The sequence below is a fragment of the Anguilla anguilla genome, chromosome 3 (assembly GCF_013347855.1).
Source record: "Anguilla anguilla isolate fAngAng1 chromosome 3, fAngAng1.pri, whole genome shotgun sequence".
NCBI lineage: Eukaryota > Metazoa > Chordata > Actinopteri > Anguilliformes > Anguillidae > Anguilla > Anguilla anguilla.
Window position 1 is genome coordinate 70,697,442 of NC_049203.1, and position 16,777 is coordinate 70,714,218.

The 16,777-nt window shown below is 49.1% G+C and overlaps 2 protein-coding genes across 7 annotated transcripts in view; both read right to left on the reverse strand.

Annotated features, from left to right (window-relative positions):
- Positions 1-298: 298 nt before the first annotated feature.
- Positions 299-3,646, reverse strand: LOC118222343 (terminal nucleotidyltransferase 5C-like). Of its 4 annotated transcripts, XM_035407859.1 has the most exons (3): positions 3,329-3,643; positions 1,431-2,083; positions 299-1,388 (listed from the first exon to the last, which is right to left on the reverse strand). In XM_035407859.1, exons 2-3 carry the CDS (start codon positions 2,046-2,048, stop codon positions 540-542), a joined length of 1,467 nt encoding a protein of 488 aa, XP_035263750.1. In that variant the 5' UTR covers positions 2,049-2,083; positions 3,329-3,643; the 3' UTR covers positions 299-539. The 4 variants fall into 4 exon arrangements, with proteins under 4 accessions (XP_035263750.1, XP_035263749.1, XP_035263747.1 ...); XM_035407858.1 differs by having other exon boundaries at positions 299-2,083; positions 3,416-3,646; XM_035407856.1 differs by having other exon boundaries at positions 299-2,083; positions 3,329-3,642.
- A 7,186-nt stretch (positions 3,647-10,832) lies between these two features.
- Positions 10,833-16,777, reverse strand: part of LOC118224362 (mannosyl-oligosaccharide 1,2-alpha-mannosidase IB-like) — a 20,282-nt gene continuing 14,337 nt past the window's right edge. For all 3 annotated transcript variants that reach the window (XM_035411828.1, XM_035411827.1, XM_035411829.1), the window contains exons 8-14: positions 16,708-16,777; positions 16,253-16,346; positions 14,808-14,923; positions 13,757-13,976; positions 12,897-13,069; positions 12,119-12,234; positions 10,833-11,655 (exon numbers count right to left, since the gene is read on the reverse strand). The exon at positions 16,708-16,777 is cut by the window's right edge and continues 54 nt beyond it. In XM_035411828.1, the coding sequence (XP_035267719.1) occupies positions 11,523-11,655; positions 12,119-12,234; positions 12,897-13,069; positions 13,757-13,976; positions 14,808-14,923; positions 16,253-16,346; positions 16,708-16,777 (922 nt within the window). In that variant the 3' untranslated portion in view covers positions 10,833-11,522. The remainder of the gene's footprint in view (positions 11,656-12,118; positions 12,235-12,896; positions 13,070-13,756; positions 13,977-14,807; positions 14,924-16,252; positions 16,347-16,707) is intronic.

Consider the following 16,777-nt stretch of genomic DNA (forward strand, 5'->3'; position numbering starts at 1 on the left):
AGTACGTACTAATGGCAGCATGAATGTCTCTAAACAGACTGCATTTCTCTCTGTTTCTTATTTTTGTGCTTTTTCTCCTCATTTTTTAGTGCAGACAGATGTAACCCTGCCCCCCCCCCCCCCCCCCATGCCTTAATCCCTCCCACATACCTTAATCTCACCCCCATGCCTGAATCCCTCATGTTTCAGAAGGAAAAGGATCCCACAGAAAAATTATTGACAGAAATCCTGACAGAACAAGAGCCAGGCGTATAAACAGACCCATCTGTAAATGTGAAAAACAAAACTCAACACAAGATTAAAGGGTCCAGCAATCTCCTCTCTGTAGATAAGCAGGAGAAAAACTACATTTTAATTCTCATTAAAGCCGGCCCTTCATATCTACATGGCCATGTTGGGAGGGTCTATCAGTCTCAGGTCGGCCATGTTGGGAGGGTCTATCAGTCTCTGGGCGGCCATGTTGGGAAGGTCTATCAGTCTCAGGGCGGCCATGTTGGGAAGGTCGGTCAGCTACAGGGCTGCCATGGTGGGAAGGTCGGTCAGCTGCAGGGCTGCCATGTTGGGAGGGTCTGGCCGCAGTAGTAAGGGCAGAAGCTGATGTCCTGCACGTAGGGGGCGGGCTGGTAGTAGCAGGTGACGTTGGCGGCGTCGGGGATGGCGTTCTGCTCGGCGAGCACGCGCAGCGCCAGCGCGGAGATGAGGGCGAGGGTCTGGCGCCGCTCGTGGCCCATCAGGCACACGGTGCTCTGGTCCACCACGCGGCGCAGCAGCATCAGGTAGGCGTACCTGCGCGGCTCCTCGCCGGCGAAGTGGCTGCGCAGGTAGGCCTCCAGCGTGCGCCGCTGCGCGCCCACGTCGGGGAAGTCGATGAAGAAGCGTGAGCACATGTAGCGCTGCAGCGAGCGCAGCTCCCGCGCGTCCGCGGGCCGGAACCCGCGCGCCAGCAGGCTGCAGCACTTCAGCAGCCCGCCGCCGCGGATCTCCTCGGGCCGCCGCGTGGCGATCAGCCGGCCGCGCAGGTGCCCCAGCGCCGCCGCCAGGTCGCCATACACGCTCTCCACCGGCACCGCGGGGAGAGGGTCGGCCGGGGAGAGGCGGCCGCACCGCTCGTACGCCTCCAGCAGGGGGTCCAGCACGATCTGGAAGGAGTCCACGCTGAACTCAAACTGGCGGCGGAGCCGCTGCACGAACTTGAGCTCCACGTTGCGGCCGTGCCGGTTGCACAGCGAGATGAGGCTCCAGCAGTCGCCGTCGCTCGACACCTTCACCAGCTTCTCCACGTACGCCTCGCCCAGCGTGGCCGCTGACATCTTCTCCTTGTTCACGCCGCTGGGCAGGAAGTCCAGCAGGCAGCTGAGCACCACCTCCCGCACCAGCTGGAACCCCGCCTCCTGAGGGTGAAACCCCGCCTCCTGAGGGTAAAACCCCGCCTCCTGAGGGTGAAACCCCGCCTCCTGAGGGTAAAACCCCGCCTCCTGAGGGTGAAACCCCGCCTCCTGAGGGTGAAACCCTGCCTCCTGAGGGTAAAACCCCGCCTCCTGAGGGTAAAACCCCGCCTCCTGAGGGTGAAACTCCGCCTCCTGCGGCTGGAACCCTGCCTCCTGCGGGTGAAACTCCACCTCCTGCTTCTGAAACTCCGCCTCCTGAGGGTGAAACCCCGCCTCCTGCGGATGGAACTCCGCCTCCTGCGGGTGAAACTCCACCTCCTGATTATGAAACTCTGCCTCCTGATGGTGAAACCCCGCCCCCTGAGGGAGGTCCACGCGGAAGATCAGGTCCAGGTCCTTGTAGCTCCGCCCCTCGTCCTCCAGCAGCACGTGGCTGGCGGTGGAGCCGTTCAGACGCACGTCTCTGACGGCGACGCCCCCGGCCTGCAGCCGCGCCCGCACCATACGCACCACGTCCTTCAGACACACCCACAGCGTGGGGAAGTTGCCCCGCCCGTGCACCGCCACCACCTCCGTCAGCACCTGGTCCAGACGGCTCACCTGCTCCCAGGTGAGCACCCCGCAGCGCTCACGCTCGCCACTGCCCACGGCCTCCGCCATGCTCAATCACCCGCCACTCCCGCTGACGCCTCCCGCTGAAAGAGATTACACAGCATTATTACAGTAATCATTATTATACACAAATCCCTCTGCTCTACAGTGGTAATGTAGCATGATGCATTTAATACACATCAAAGAAGCACCAACAGCAATAACAGGTACACATACACAGGCACAGAACCGCCAAAATTACAGGCATTGTTCGGAAAAACAGGCCTAAAATAAAAGCATCCAACTGCCAAACAGTACCTTGATTACCGTATGTGACGTACTACAATAACGTAACGATCACCTGCACAAGATAACAATCTTAAATCAAGTGTTCATACTGTAGTTATCAAAAATGATGCTTAAGAGCAGCATGAGTCACTAAATACAATTTTGAATTACCTCTCAAGCGTTGATTAGTTAACTGAAAGCGCCAAAATTCAGCGATTCCGTTTAGACGCACACGAGAAGGCAGACTAAACACAAACTGATTCACGTTAGACAAACAAGTCTAGATAAATAATGTGAGTCCCGGTTTTACATTTCCATAACAATGCATAATTAAAATCACGCCTTGTGACGTCACAAGTCGCGTTTATGACTGAACTTCCAACACCGTTCAACAAAAAACACTTGAACTCGCTGGATGCTTCTCCGCCGTTCCAGAACGCGGCTTCAGAACGGGAGCAGGGAAACACACCGGCGTGATTTAGCGACCTTTCTATTCGGCATCAGATCATTGTTTTTGACAGATCGCCTTTTATTGTCAGCAAACCAGCGAGGTAGCCAGCCAAATACAATCAAGCCACTTTATAACAAGCGGAAAATCTAGTTCTCATCAAGTCGTCACTGTAAATCGTGTACATTTTTGTAAACCAAACGAATGTAAAATGTAAGTTAACTTGGAGAACTCAAAATATAAGGTAAAAATTTTAGCCATCTACTCAACTAGGCTATGTAAGTTAGTTAAGTGCTACTGTAGCTACAGCTGCAATATAGCTATTTGGCAGCATAAGTTAGCCGTAAAAAGCAAGCGACAAGCAATATGAACACCAACGTAGCTAGCTAGTTAGAATTAGCGGTTATAAGTAAGCTTACAACTATTCATACTTAAGTAATTTACTATTTGCAGTCATGCGATTTTTAAATCATTCTCAAATGTAAACTCAACAGACGCATTGACATTAGCTAGTTACAAAACATGCCGGCAAATGGAATGCGACTAACATCGCGATGTGATTTAGCGTTACAGCAAAAAATTTTGTTTAACAGAGTATTAATATTGTAGCTACCTTCTAGGCAAATAACGAATCCTCAATGAAATGACAGTACGCATCAGTATACACGACAGCATTAAGAAACGACCCAGACCAACCCACCACTGACATACGACTGTGAATGAGGAGCAGCGAGATGCTTTTTATACGCCGAGGAACGTCCGGCTGAAATACGACTGCGCACTGGGTTTAAAGTACGCATGTATATTAAAAAGAGTCGGAATTTATAAACACGTGTCTAATAATACGTATCCGAAGTATTGAATTAGCCTACATGTGTTTTTAGTAGAAACTTGACCATTGCCAAATTGCAAGACTTCAAACTCTAAATGAACTCAATGTTTGTATTAATACACAGGACAGCATTCTTGATTGGTCGAAAGGGTTTCTCTTGTTGCTAGGTGACCGCATCTGTAAGAGTTCAACTGTTTCTGGTTCAAGGCTGGAGCCCATGGTGCATTTCCAGTGATATTCACAGTTTACTGGAAAGTGATTTTAAGTCACCACATATTCACATAACTTATCTCTATGTAGATGTTAGTTTATTTTTAAATAAACACAGACTAGATATATTAAAGGGCGCCTTTGGTGTGCTGTCCGTGATGATCTGGATAGATGGTTTATCATGGATTTACTTTTAAATTCAAAATAAAGAGCTGTAAAACATTATTTTTTTACCGCTAGACAGCTCTTGGCTCGTGTGAACGCTAGACCCCATAGACTCAAACAGACGTGCAAAATCACAAATGTCGTTTCAAAAAACAGCCGTAGTCTACGTAACATCTTTTTCTTCAGAATGATCAGGTTCGCGCGTAAGTGCTAACCCAGTAACATAGTCTTCTATGACGACAGTGTAGGGAAACAGCTGTTTCTCTGGAAACTGCGGATCATTTTTGTACTGGCCAAACCAAAAACCATTAATGACAGAAGACATAAGTGAAATAAATCGGGTTACCCTTTCTGAAACAAAGGAAATATTGTGTGCGCGCGTGGGTGTTTGGGAATTCCATCTCGGGAGATAATAAAAAATATATAATGTATAAATATTTAGCCTATATTTTTAAAACCTCTTAGCATGTTATGTTTGGCAACATGTCTAGCAAGCAAAATACCATCAGCTGCCTGTAACAGCATACTTTTCACTGGGAATGCGTCACAATCTTTAGTAGGACAGACGGAGAGGGAAAAAGAAAGTTATGCTGGAGGGAGAGTGACACAGAGGAAAAAGAAACAGAGGAGAAAATGAAAGTGTGACATCAGGCGGGGCCAGTGGAGGTCGTCACTCTGCAGGTACAAATCAATAAGCGCGTGCTAACCTCCCTCCTAACAAAATGTGGTTGTGGCGACGTACTATTAACGTCCTCTATTGGTCTCGTAACGTCCGCGTTACGTCTCAATTTACGTAGTAGTAACGTAAAAACGTAAGACCAGCGCCCCGTCGCTGCGACGTCACAAAACAACGTTGTGGATACGTAAGTTACGTCCTTACAACTTTACGTTTGACAATGTAATAGAATAACCTTACCCCGACGTTGTGATTACGTCGCCAGGCAGTCATCCGTCGTAACGTTATAGATTTACGTCGCTGACACGTTGTTTAAACTTCTTTATTACGTTATTTACCTTTCCACAACGTTGCGGATTGGTCACTTACTAAACCCTGACCATACATTTTGATTTTGTGTATTAAAAAAAGGTATATCATGGTGTTGTAATTTTGATCTCCATTCTATCCTACCAATGAAATGCCATTGCTTCTGTAATTCATATCTTCAAAATTTAAGATACTTTAAGTGCAGCAATAAAAAATGTACACATATCAAGCCCAAATAGAATAGAAAGCCTTTATTGTCATTGTATAGAATACCATTGAGATCAGGTTCAAGTTACATTTGTAGGTAGGCAATATGTGCAAGCATAATTATGGTACAGAAGATGAGACAAACATACAAAACTAGATACAAAAACAAAATGGGTGACGGGTAGTTTCAGGACAGTAATAACCATAGACCAATGATTTCAACATTAACAGTGTTGAGTATTTTTGTCTTTTTCAAGCGGTGAACTACATTTAAGTTAGGATCACCTTGGATCAACTTGGAATACAGTCACTCTTGTCTCAGGCATGTCTTGAGTGGGGAAGGCTGGACCTCAGGGTCTTCATTGGGGCAACAGTCATAAGGCCATGTGTGGGAGCTGAAAGGGAATACAATTGGACCAAGTAAGAAAAATACATTGAGTAACACACGCAGCAGGCTAAAATCGTAATTGTGTTTTGACAATGACAAACAGTCAATGAGCAAAGACCTGTTTCCATATAATATCCATAACTACCTTCATTCTGATCTTGTGCTCTAGTTTCCATTTGAGCTGTTGGGCCAAATGTAGAGAACTCTGCAAAAGAAAATCACTTTAAGTCAGTATTTGGTGAAAATACAGAGAAATACTCTTGATTAATATTGATTACACAATGCACTGGCGCAAAGCCAAAGCCAATTTATTTATTTATATTATTTATTATTTTAATTTTTTTAAGGCCACGATTACACCAGGTATAGAGTAATAATGCTAGAGGATTTTGACGAAAAAAAGTTGAGTTTTTGTATTTCTAATGGAAATAATGTTTAGCTAAATGCTTTCAAAAGAGCGCAAAAATAGCTTTCAAAAGAGGCGCCAACAATGCTAGCAGGAAAAGGCTTGCTAGCTCCAGTTTGTCAAACAACAAAAAACCAAATGAAGACCACACAACTATTTTATATCATATTTATGATGCATATTTTAACCAACATGTTGATATCTCATTAGGACGTGGACAAGGTGAATTACAGCTTTCAAAAGAGCGCCACATAGGTTAGCTTTCAAAAGAGGCGCTGGCAACAATGCTAGCTAAAAGGACATGAACAAAGGTGCTTTACGGAGCGCCGTTTACACATGTCGAATTAGCTCAATTGTTAGCTAACTAAACAGGCCATCGCCGAGATCAGCTAGGTAATGTTAGCTGGTCTTACATTACATTTGCACTGAGCTATTAGCGTTAAATACTCAAAGTAGCAAATATGTTATCTAACAGAACACTAATTCAAATTAGTCCCAAACAGACGCCAGGTCTGAACAGACGCCATTTCACCGGCTAACTTAAAGCATTAGCAACATTCAGCTAGAACTGCAAACACGCATGTTGAAAGTAGGACTCCATCATTACATTGCAAATACTACTAACTGAAAAGGTCTCCAAAGCATTCAGTTCTTCTTGTTAGCTTTTACGGCGGTTGGCATCCAGTATTGTTGCATTAATACATTCAGTTAAAAATATAAAGGCATAATGAAACGCTTACCTGCTCTTGAAGGCCGTCAAACCCAGATTTTCCCACGGAGAATTTGAAATCACAACGACCTTCTTCCAAGAGCACGTCACAGCAATATGCGCATATGATTAGATATACCGTCTTCTTCTTGTTTTACAGCGGGCGGTCCACAGCTTATTGGTGAATTACCGCCACCTTCTGCTCCGGAGTGTGTATCAGACAATAGATTTACACTCAAAAATCCCTTCACCCTAAACTATATTTTATCCTCCATGCTTTACACCTAGTCCTACTATAAAATCCCTATCCATGCCAGCCACCCTAGAACCCTATACCTGTTTATCCATTATATCCTATATTTAAAATTTAAAAAAAAAAAATTGTTGTCACAACGTCACCTGTTGGTAATGTTGCGACTTGCCAAATTACAACCAAAGTGTAACGTTGTCATTACGTAGTGTGTTTGTAGGGCTCCAAGAGGTGTGTTTTTTTCTCTCCCTCTAGTTGGAATGCGTGCCGTCGGCGTTCGATGACATCACCATTCAAAGGCTGCACATACATTACCGGTGCAGCGGGGAAACTCGCCGTTTCCGCAGAACTGAGACCACTCCAGTCTCTCTCCACGTGGAGGCAATCACACACAATCAGAGAACAACCGTACCACACACACTCAAACAAATTAAGTCAAAACCTTATAATTAGACAGCTGACACACACGTTATTTTTATAAAAACGAAGAGGCATTTTCAGTCTTTTGCCCCATACTGATTGCATCTGAGTATCTTAAACATCTGAGTTCACTTTTACCTGCTAAATATAAACTCTTTCATGACAAATATAAAAAGGAATCCGAGTAGATCACGCAATGTATGGCAAGTCTGCAGGAGGAGGCCAGGTGTGTGTGTGCTCACTGTACCACTAAAACCTTGCACTGACACATCCGTGTTCAGCGGACTTTACTCCGCAGTGCGTAGCGGCAGCTCGCGAGGCGGAGATGTTATCGGAACGCGATGGTCTCAAATCCCCGGAGAGTTCCTGCACATGTCCCGTAGCCGTTGGGTTTCACTAGAATCGACTCAGTAAGTACAGCGCAGCAGCCGTATGTGCTTAACGGGTGAACTTCACAGCAAGCAGAGCCACTCTATAACATGGGTCCTCAGCTCCCTGCGCTGAAGGCCAGTGTATACGCTGGTTTTCATGCATTTCAGCACCCAAGTGCTTAATGTAGGTCCTTGATTTGCTGAAGGGTTCATGTACATGGTTTCCCAGCAGGCAGTGCGGCTCTTCAGGACTGGATTTGAGCACCCTGCTCTGAAATAAGGGCACATGACCAGACTGCACAGCAGCTTTGATCTTTCAGACAACCCAGCATGCCTGGCTGTTTGGTGGTTCTGTTAAAGGTTCTCCTTCGCAGCTTGGGTTGTTCCTAAACCCAGTCGTTTAATGTATTGAAAACAGCAGTAAATACAGTTTAATGGGGTCAAGGGTCAAAGAGAGGACATCTTTATTACAGAAACCCAGGTGGAAATGCATAGCGTTGGACTTCATGCACGTGTGTGCGTGTATTGAGTCTATGTTAATGTGTGAAGGTGGGTATGTGTGTAAACACATCCCGTTATCTGTTGGTTTCTGCTCATTGTAGTTTCGCAGAAAATACACATGAATTTCTCTGGACCCTTCTGTCCCCGTGCCAGACCCTACAGCTGCAGTTCTGCTCAGCCGCAGAGCAGCACTACTGTCCAGGATCAACTTTTTCTTTCTTGTCTTGTTTGGTCTGAGGGCTTTTCCTAGTGCCGTTTGCTCGAATTCTGCCCTCTTGTGGTGACTGTTAAAATCATCAAAAGGGGAAAAAGAGAAAAACACAGGGATCTCTCGGGACAGTCCGGGTTTGGTAAACAGTTCTAGTCCACCGCTGGCTTACGGAACGAAGTCTGCATCGCACATACAACATTTTCACAGGAAGAAAGAAAAAAAAAAAAACAGGAAGTGAAGACCTAGCAGATTGATGGGAACAGTCTGTGGTCAGTCTGTCGGTTTGGAGAGACGTGGCACAGAACTGGGCTTTCTGACACCAGAAGTCACACGAGGGAGGGAGGGAGGGAGGGAGGGAGGGGGCCGTCCCACACAGACCTGTCCGTAAACGCTGCGGTTTGGCTCTCCCTTACCGCTGCAAACTGACGGCAGTCACCGCGCTCGCACATCTCAGAAAGTTCTGGAAAGCGCCCGGCGCTGCCTGGCCCGACTCCCCCAACTTTCACTGGCAGCAGCGCGGTTCTGCTCCTCGGGACGGGGGTGGGGGGTGGGGGGGTGGGGGAGTTGGGAGATGGATGCCTGCCCATTTCTTTGCTCCCTTGCTCCATATTTTCACTCCCTCTATCTGCTTTCTGTCTGCACTCATCTCTCATTTCCTGTCTTTCCCGTATGTGGGGAGCGGTGCTGTCTGTTCCCCTGCCTCGCCTGGAGCCGCAGATTAAAAATGCACTAATCTGGGCTCTGGTGGTCGTTGGCTTCAGGAGCTGACTCCACTCCCGTGCCCAGCACCGTCCTGTGGCAGCAGGGAGGGACTTAGATGTCTGTTAACTCAATGGGTCTGATCACTTTTAATTACATCTTTATTGAATCAGTCTCCAAACTTTTTAATAACATATTTACAATTCATTTTGTTCAGTAAAAATACAAATGTGGAACACTGTGGAAAATTCACCTTGGGCTGCAGCTCCCTGGAGAAGAAGCAGCAAATGATGTCACAATGATGCAAAATACAAAAAAAAAAAAGTAAACTAAACGAAAAGATGGAGAAAGTGAAACCTGCAGACTGGCACTGCTGCCCCCTGGGGCACTGGAGGGGAAGAGCGAGCCGGACGCCTTCTTTACTGAAGCAGCAGGTGGCAGGGATGTGCACTGCAGTGGGGAGGGAGGCGGAGCCAGTCACCGATTGGCCAGATCTACAGAGCTCCACCCAAAAGGGGCAAGGTGATTGTCTGGGTACCACAGAAACTGGAAGGGAATTGTAAAAGTAGCAGTTTTTTAAATAAGGAATGACCATTTTCCTTACCACTAACAAGTCAAAAAAGAAAATGGTCATTCCTTAAAAAAAAAAGAAGTTATTTTCACGCACAAAAATAATACAAAGAAAATCCACCGTGACTGTGGCACTCCAGAGCCACTCTGTGGTGTGTGGCAAAGTGGCGGTGATCTCTGCCTTTGGAACGTGCGGTAGGTCAACCGACGACCGCCCACAACTCTTAAACACCTAACGTTTCTGGATGCACCAAGTACCAAAGTTTGGAAATAACAGACCATTAGATTCTGTCCGCTGCTTCATGGCTTCTTTCTTTGCTCTTCAAGCGCCTCCTTATTGGCTGAAGAACCTCCAGATGTATATCACAGACTAATGTTAGTTTCATACGCAAAAGGAAGCAGATCTGTTGAAGTGGTGCCATGTGTATGGGGTCAATATAATAATAATTAAATTTAAACACAAAAGCATTTACACAAGAGTCGACCAGCAGTGTGACATTTGCCAGTTGTCACGGTGACTGCTGTCCGAATGCACAGAGCATCATCCTGCCAAACAAGATCATGTGACTATGAGGGAACGCACTGATCAGAACATCAAGAACATCCATCTCATTACTGTCCCCTAGAAAACATTAAGCCCTCCAGCCTGGTTCCAGCTCTACAGTGAGAAAGGGCTATAATGAGCCAGCCTGGTTCCAGCTCTACAGTGAGAAAGGGTTGTACTGAGCCAGCCTGGTTCAGCTCTACAGTGGGAAAGGATTGTACTGAGCCAGTCTGGTTCAGCTCTACAGTGGGAAAAGGCTGTACTGAGCCAGTCTGGTTCAGCTCTACAGTGGGAAAGGGCTATAATGAGCCAGCCTGGTTCAGCTTTACAGTGGGAAAGGGCTATAATGAGCCAGACTGGTTCCAGCTGTACAGTGGGAAAGGGCTATAATGAGCCAGCCTGGTTCAGCTCTACAGTGGGACAGGGCTATAATGAGCCAGACTGGTTCCAGCTGTACAGTGGGAAAGGGCTATAATGAGCCAGCCTGGTTCAGCTCTACAGTGGGAAAGGGGTATAATGAGCCAGTCTGGTTCAGCTCTACAGTGGGAAAGGGCTATAATGAGCCAGCCTGGTTCAGCTCTACAGTAGGAAAGGGCTATAATGGGACAGGGCAACGGGACAGGGTAGAGGGACATTGAGAGATGGAAGACTCCAGCAAAAAAACTTTAATGTCAGGAACTGAACATCAGTATTGTACTGGTTCCCTTGGTGGAACTCAGACAAGTGCACAAGTATTACCACAGACATCCAGCCAATTACCCATGAACAAGGCTCAGCCTAGGGGTGTGTGTGTGTGTGTGTGAGGGAGAGTGTGCGTGTGTCTGGGAGTCACTTCTGTTGATTGACAGGTGGGGAGCAGCAGACAAGCAGCAGGAGCTGCACTGTTCCTCCTCAGCGAGGGTCAGTAATTACATTTATATTTCCAGGTCAAAGGTCAGTAAACAGGAAGTGCTATCGTTGATTTTGGGCATCTCAAATGTAAACCCCCCCACAAAAAAAAATGGAAAAAGAAAATCTCACATAAAGAAAATGGTCAATAAGTACCCATCTATATACACATCTGAGAGAATCTAAAGCTGAGCCTATTCACAGCAAAAGAAAAAAAAAAAATGGCACCTGTCCATCCCGTCTGTAAAGATGGACTCCTCTCCCCGCTCCGTCCGTTTGTCCGTCTGTCCCGGAGAAGAGATCATCAGTCCGCTCATGCTCTCCGGGGCGGGGGGTAGATTTTGGTCAGGCGGGATAAACGAGCTGGTCAGAGACGGCCTGTGGGTCATGTGACCACCAGCTGGCGCCTCAGCAGTCCTTCTGAAGGGGGCGGGGCTTAGGGTGGGCGGTCCTATCGCTGGGCGGGGCTGCCAGGCAGAGTGATGTTACCCAGGTGAAGCACAGGTAGGGGGTGGGCCTCCGTGTTGAAGACCCAGCTCTCCAAGGGCAGAAGGTCATCGCCAGAGAAGAGCAGGTACAGGTACCTGGGGTGGGGGGGGAGTAGAGACACAGCTCAGGCTCAATCACACTGAATCTGGACTCTTTAATCTATCATATCTACCAGCAGAGGGCAGCAAAGATGTAGCCCTCACCATACTTCCTCATAGCAGAGACACAGTCACATACCTGTCACTACACCACAGCTACTACGTACTAGCTATGCTGCTGTTACTACACTGTGTCTACACCGCTGTTAGTACATAAATGGCAAGCAAATGGTGCTTCTACACCAGTTACACAGCCAAACCACTGCTTCTACATCACAGTGACACAGCCAAACCACTGCTTCTACACCACAGTTACACAGCCAAACCACTTCTTCTACACCAGTGACACAGCCAAACCACTGCTTCTACACCACAGTGGCACAGCTGTAGACGAGGGGCGGGGTATTAAGCCAGGAGGGGTGGGGCATTGAGCCAGAAGGGGCGGGGCAGAAGGTCTTACTTGAGCGTCTCGGCGAGGAAGAAGCTCTGCTGCACGTCGTCGTAGGCGGGGCTGGACGAGTACACGTCCTTCACCCCAGAGAAGCCCCCACTGACCCGGCAGTACTTATCTATGGCCTGAGAGAGAGAGAGCAGCACACAGCCTATCAGAGACTGAGAGGACACACAGCCTATCAGAGACCGACAGTACACACAGCCTATCAGAGACCAACAGTACACACAGCCTATCAGAGACTGAGAGGGGACACAGCCTATCAGAGAGACCGACAGTACACACAGCCTATCAGAGACCGACAGTACACACAGCCTATCAGAGAGACCAACAGTACACACAGCCTATCAGAGACCGACAGTACACACAGCCTATCAGAGAGACCGACAGTACACACATCCTATCAAAGACCGACAGTACACACATCCTATCAGAGAGACCGACAGTACAGACAGCCTATCAGAGACTGACAGTACACACATCCTATCAGAGAGACCGACAGGACACACAGCCTATCAGAGACTGACAGTACACGCAGCCTATCAGAGAGACCAACAGTATACACAGCCTGTCAGAGACTGAGAACAGCACACAGCCTATCAGAGACTGACAGTACATACAGCCTATCAGAGACTGAGAATACACACAGCCTATCAGAGACTGACAGTACACACAGCCTATCAGAGACAGACAGTACACACAGCCTATCAGAGACTGACAGTACACACAGTCTATCAGAGAGACAGACAGCGTGTGCGCGTGTGTGTGTGTGTGTATGCACGCTCACCTGCGCTGCCTCCCAGCCCCAGTCTCTGTATTTGGGGTCGTGGGTGAACCTCCACATGTACCAGTACGTCTCGATCACCTCTGGACGCAGGATGTAGTACTTCTCATTCTGCCGAACTGCCACTGCTTCCAGACCACTGTCAAACTTAAAGGCCTCAGGCCCCAGCTTCAGAACTACAGAGAGAGGGAGGGAGAGAGGGAGGGGGAAGGAGAGAAGGAAGAAGAGAGAGAGGGAGAGAGAGAGAGAAAGAAAGAAAGAGAAAGTTAGATGCACATACTAGGTATTGCGTGTAAATCAGGGTGTGGTGTTTACCCAGTTGCACCCCCCCAGCATAGACAGGTCTGATTATCAGCTCCCAAACACACACAGCCAGTTACAGCATCACTATGGGGAAGATCCACAATAATAATAAATCAAATTGTCATAATGCAAACACCTAGTCAAGGTTACCAGTTCCATACGGATTAAGGCAGGCTGAGACATTCATACTAACTGGAGGCAAACAGCAGCACGTCAGCCTCATACCCAAACGGGAGCGGCTCAGTTCAGCCCTGGCACCACCGCTGCGGTACGTTTAAAATAACCCTGACAGGAGAGAGGGAACAGCCCGCTCTGTTTCCATAGCAGCCAGACACAACAGGAGCAACTGTGTGTCATTCCTATGGCAACGAGGCAGTGACTCACAACCCCTCACCTGCGTGTGTGACCCCTCACCTGCGTGTGTGACCCCTCACCTGCGTGTGTGTGTGCGTGTGTGTGTGTGTGAGTGTGTGTGTGTGTGTGTGTGTGAGTGCGTGTGTGTGCGTGTGTGTGTGTGTGTGCGCGTGTGTGTGTGCGTGTGAGTGTGTGTGCGCGCTCACCTGTGCGGTCGTAGGACTCGTGGCAGGTGTGTGCGATCTCGGCCCCCAGCTGCAGGTAGTGCCCCGCCCTGTCGTCAGGAGAGCCGTCGGCGCCCAGCGCGAACATTCCGCCGGCGAAGCAGGTCAGGTGACCCATCTTCCGCTCCAGGTGTCCGTTCTTCCACTCGCCGATGAACGTCAGGCCACCGTTGGACTTGCGGATCAGGTGGCGCTCGATGGCCTGAGAAAGGGGCGGGGCTACAGTGTGACGCATGGCGACCAAAGGATAACCACGCTGTACCAGAATGCACTGCACTCAGCCTTCCCACAGTTCCACACTCACTCAGCCTTCCCACAGTTCCACACTGCACTCATCCTTCCCACAGTTCCACACTGTGCTCATCCTTCCCACAGTTCCACACTGCGCTCATCCTTCCCACAGTTCACCACTGCGCTCAGCCTTCCCACAGTTCACCACTGCGCTCATCCTTCCCACAGTTCCACACTGCGCTCATCCTTCCCACAGTTCACCACTGCGCTCATTCTTCCCACAGTTCAGCACTGTGCTCAACCTTCCCACAGTTCAGCACTGTGCTCAACCTTCCCACAGTTCAACACTCACTCAATAGCGTGCACTCAGCAGTATGCACTCAGCAGTGTGTACTCAGCAGTATGCACTCAGCAGTATGCACTCAGGAGTGTGCATTCGCTCACTCAGCAGTACACACTCACCAGTGTGCACTCAGCAGTGTGCATTCGCTCACTCAGCAGTATGTACTCAGCAGTGTGCATTCAGCAGTATGCACTCAGCAGTGTGCATTCGCTCACTCAGCAGTACACACTCAGCAGTGTTTACTCAGCAGTGTTTACTCAACAGTGTGTACTCAGCCGTATGCACTCAGCAGTGTGCATTCGCTCACTCAGCAGTGTGCACTCAGCAGTGTTTACTCAGCAGTGTGCATTCGCTCACTCAGCAGTACACACTCAGCAGTGTTTACTCAGCAGTGTGCACTCAGCAGTATGCCCTCAGCAGTGTGCACTTAGCAGTATGCACTCAGCAGTGTGCACTCACCTCCACGGCCTCGTCGTAGGTCCTGCGTGCCTCGGTGTCGGTCTTGTCGGACATGAGCCAGGCCTTCAGCAGGTACTCGTAGAAGCTGTCGCCCAGCCCGCCCACGGAGGTGTGGTCTACAGGAGGCAAACTGCCGTCACACACTTCCTAACCAACACCAGAACTACACACACGCACACGCACACACACGCGCGTGCGCACACGCACACACAGGTGCACACACAGACACACAGGTACACACACACACACATACACACACACACACACGCACACACACACACATCAGCAGTAAAGTTGAATGTGCGTAGAGACGGGACAGGAGTGTGTGTAGAGACGGGAGAGGAGTGTGTGTAGAGATGGGAGAGGAGTGTGTGTAGAGACGGGAGGTGAGTGTGTGTAGAGACGGGAGAGGAGTGTGTGTAGAGACGGGAGAGGAGTGTGTGTAGAGAGGAGTGTGTGTAGAGATGGGAGGTGAGTGTGTGTAGAGACGGGAGAGGAGTGTGTGTAGAGACGGGAGGTGAGTGTGTGTAGAGAGGAGTGTGTGTAGAGACGGGAGGTGAGTGTGTGTAGAGACGGGAGGTGAGTGTGTGTAGAGACGGGAGGTGAGTGTGTGTAGAGAGGGGAGGTGAGTGTGTGTAGAGAGGAGTGTGTGTAGAGACGGGAGAGGAGTGTAGAGACGGGAGGTGAGTGTGTGTAGAGACGGGAGAGGAGTGTGTGTAGAGAGGAGTGTGTGTAGAGACGGGAGGTGAGTGTGTGTAGAGAGGAGTGTGTGTAGAGACGGGAGGTGAGTGTGTGTAGAGAGGAGTGTGTGTAGAGAGGGGAGAGGAGTGTGTGTAGAGACGGGAGGTGAGTGTGTGTAGAGAGGGGAGAGGAGTGTGTGTAGAGACGGGAGGCGAGTGTGTGTAGAGACAGAAGAGGAGTGTGTGTAGAGATGGGAGGTGAGTGTGTGTAGAGACGGGAGGTGAGTGTGTGTAGAGATGGGAGGTGAGTGTGTGTAGAGAGGAGGAGGTGAGTGTGTGTAGAGATGGGAGGTGAGTGTGTGTAGAGAGGAGGAGGTGAGTGTGTGTAGAGATGGGAGGTGAGTGTGTGTAGAGACGGGAGGTGAGTGTGTGTAGAGATGGGAGGTGAGTGTGTGTAGAGATGGGAGGTGAGTGTGTGTAGAGATGGGAGGTGAGTGTGTGTAGAGACGGGAGAGGAGTGTGTGTAGAGACAGGAGAGGAGGAGGTGAGTGTGTGTAGAGACGGGAGGTGAGTGTGTGTAGAGACGGGAGAGGAGTGTGTGTAGAGACAGGAGAGGAGGAGGTGAGTGTGTGTAGAGACGGGAGAGGAGCGTGTGTAGAGATGGGAGGTGAGCGTGTGTAGAGATGGGAGGTGAGTGTGGGTAGAGATGGGAGGTGAGTGTGGGTAGAGATGGGAGGTGAGTGTGTGTAGAGACGGGGGACTCACGCTGGCCCCAGCGGCCCGTTCGGGGGTTCAGGTAGTTGGGGTACAGCCCGTTGGGTCGGTCCATCTTGGCCAGAAGTTTACGAATGTGCATCACCTGAGAGGAACCAGGACACGGACCAGAACAGAGTCAGCACATTTTTACACACACAGAGACACACAGACACACACAGACATATACATACACACGCACTCACACAGACACACACAGACATATACATACACACACACTCATACAGACATACACACACACCCACTCCCTCTCTCTCACACACACACACACACGCGCGCGCGCGCACACAGACACACACATTCACTCACATGCGCACACACACACATTCACTCACATGTACACACACACACGCACGCACGCGCACACACACAGATTAAGTCTTGTGAATGAACCCCAGCCTGAAACTCATAAAACACAAGCATATGACTAAGCCCCTCCCACTCACCTTCTGGTAATAGGCTGGATTTCCTGTCAGGTACGTCAGGTGCACAAACTCCATGTGCAGCGTCCCGAAT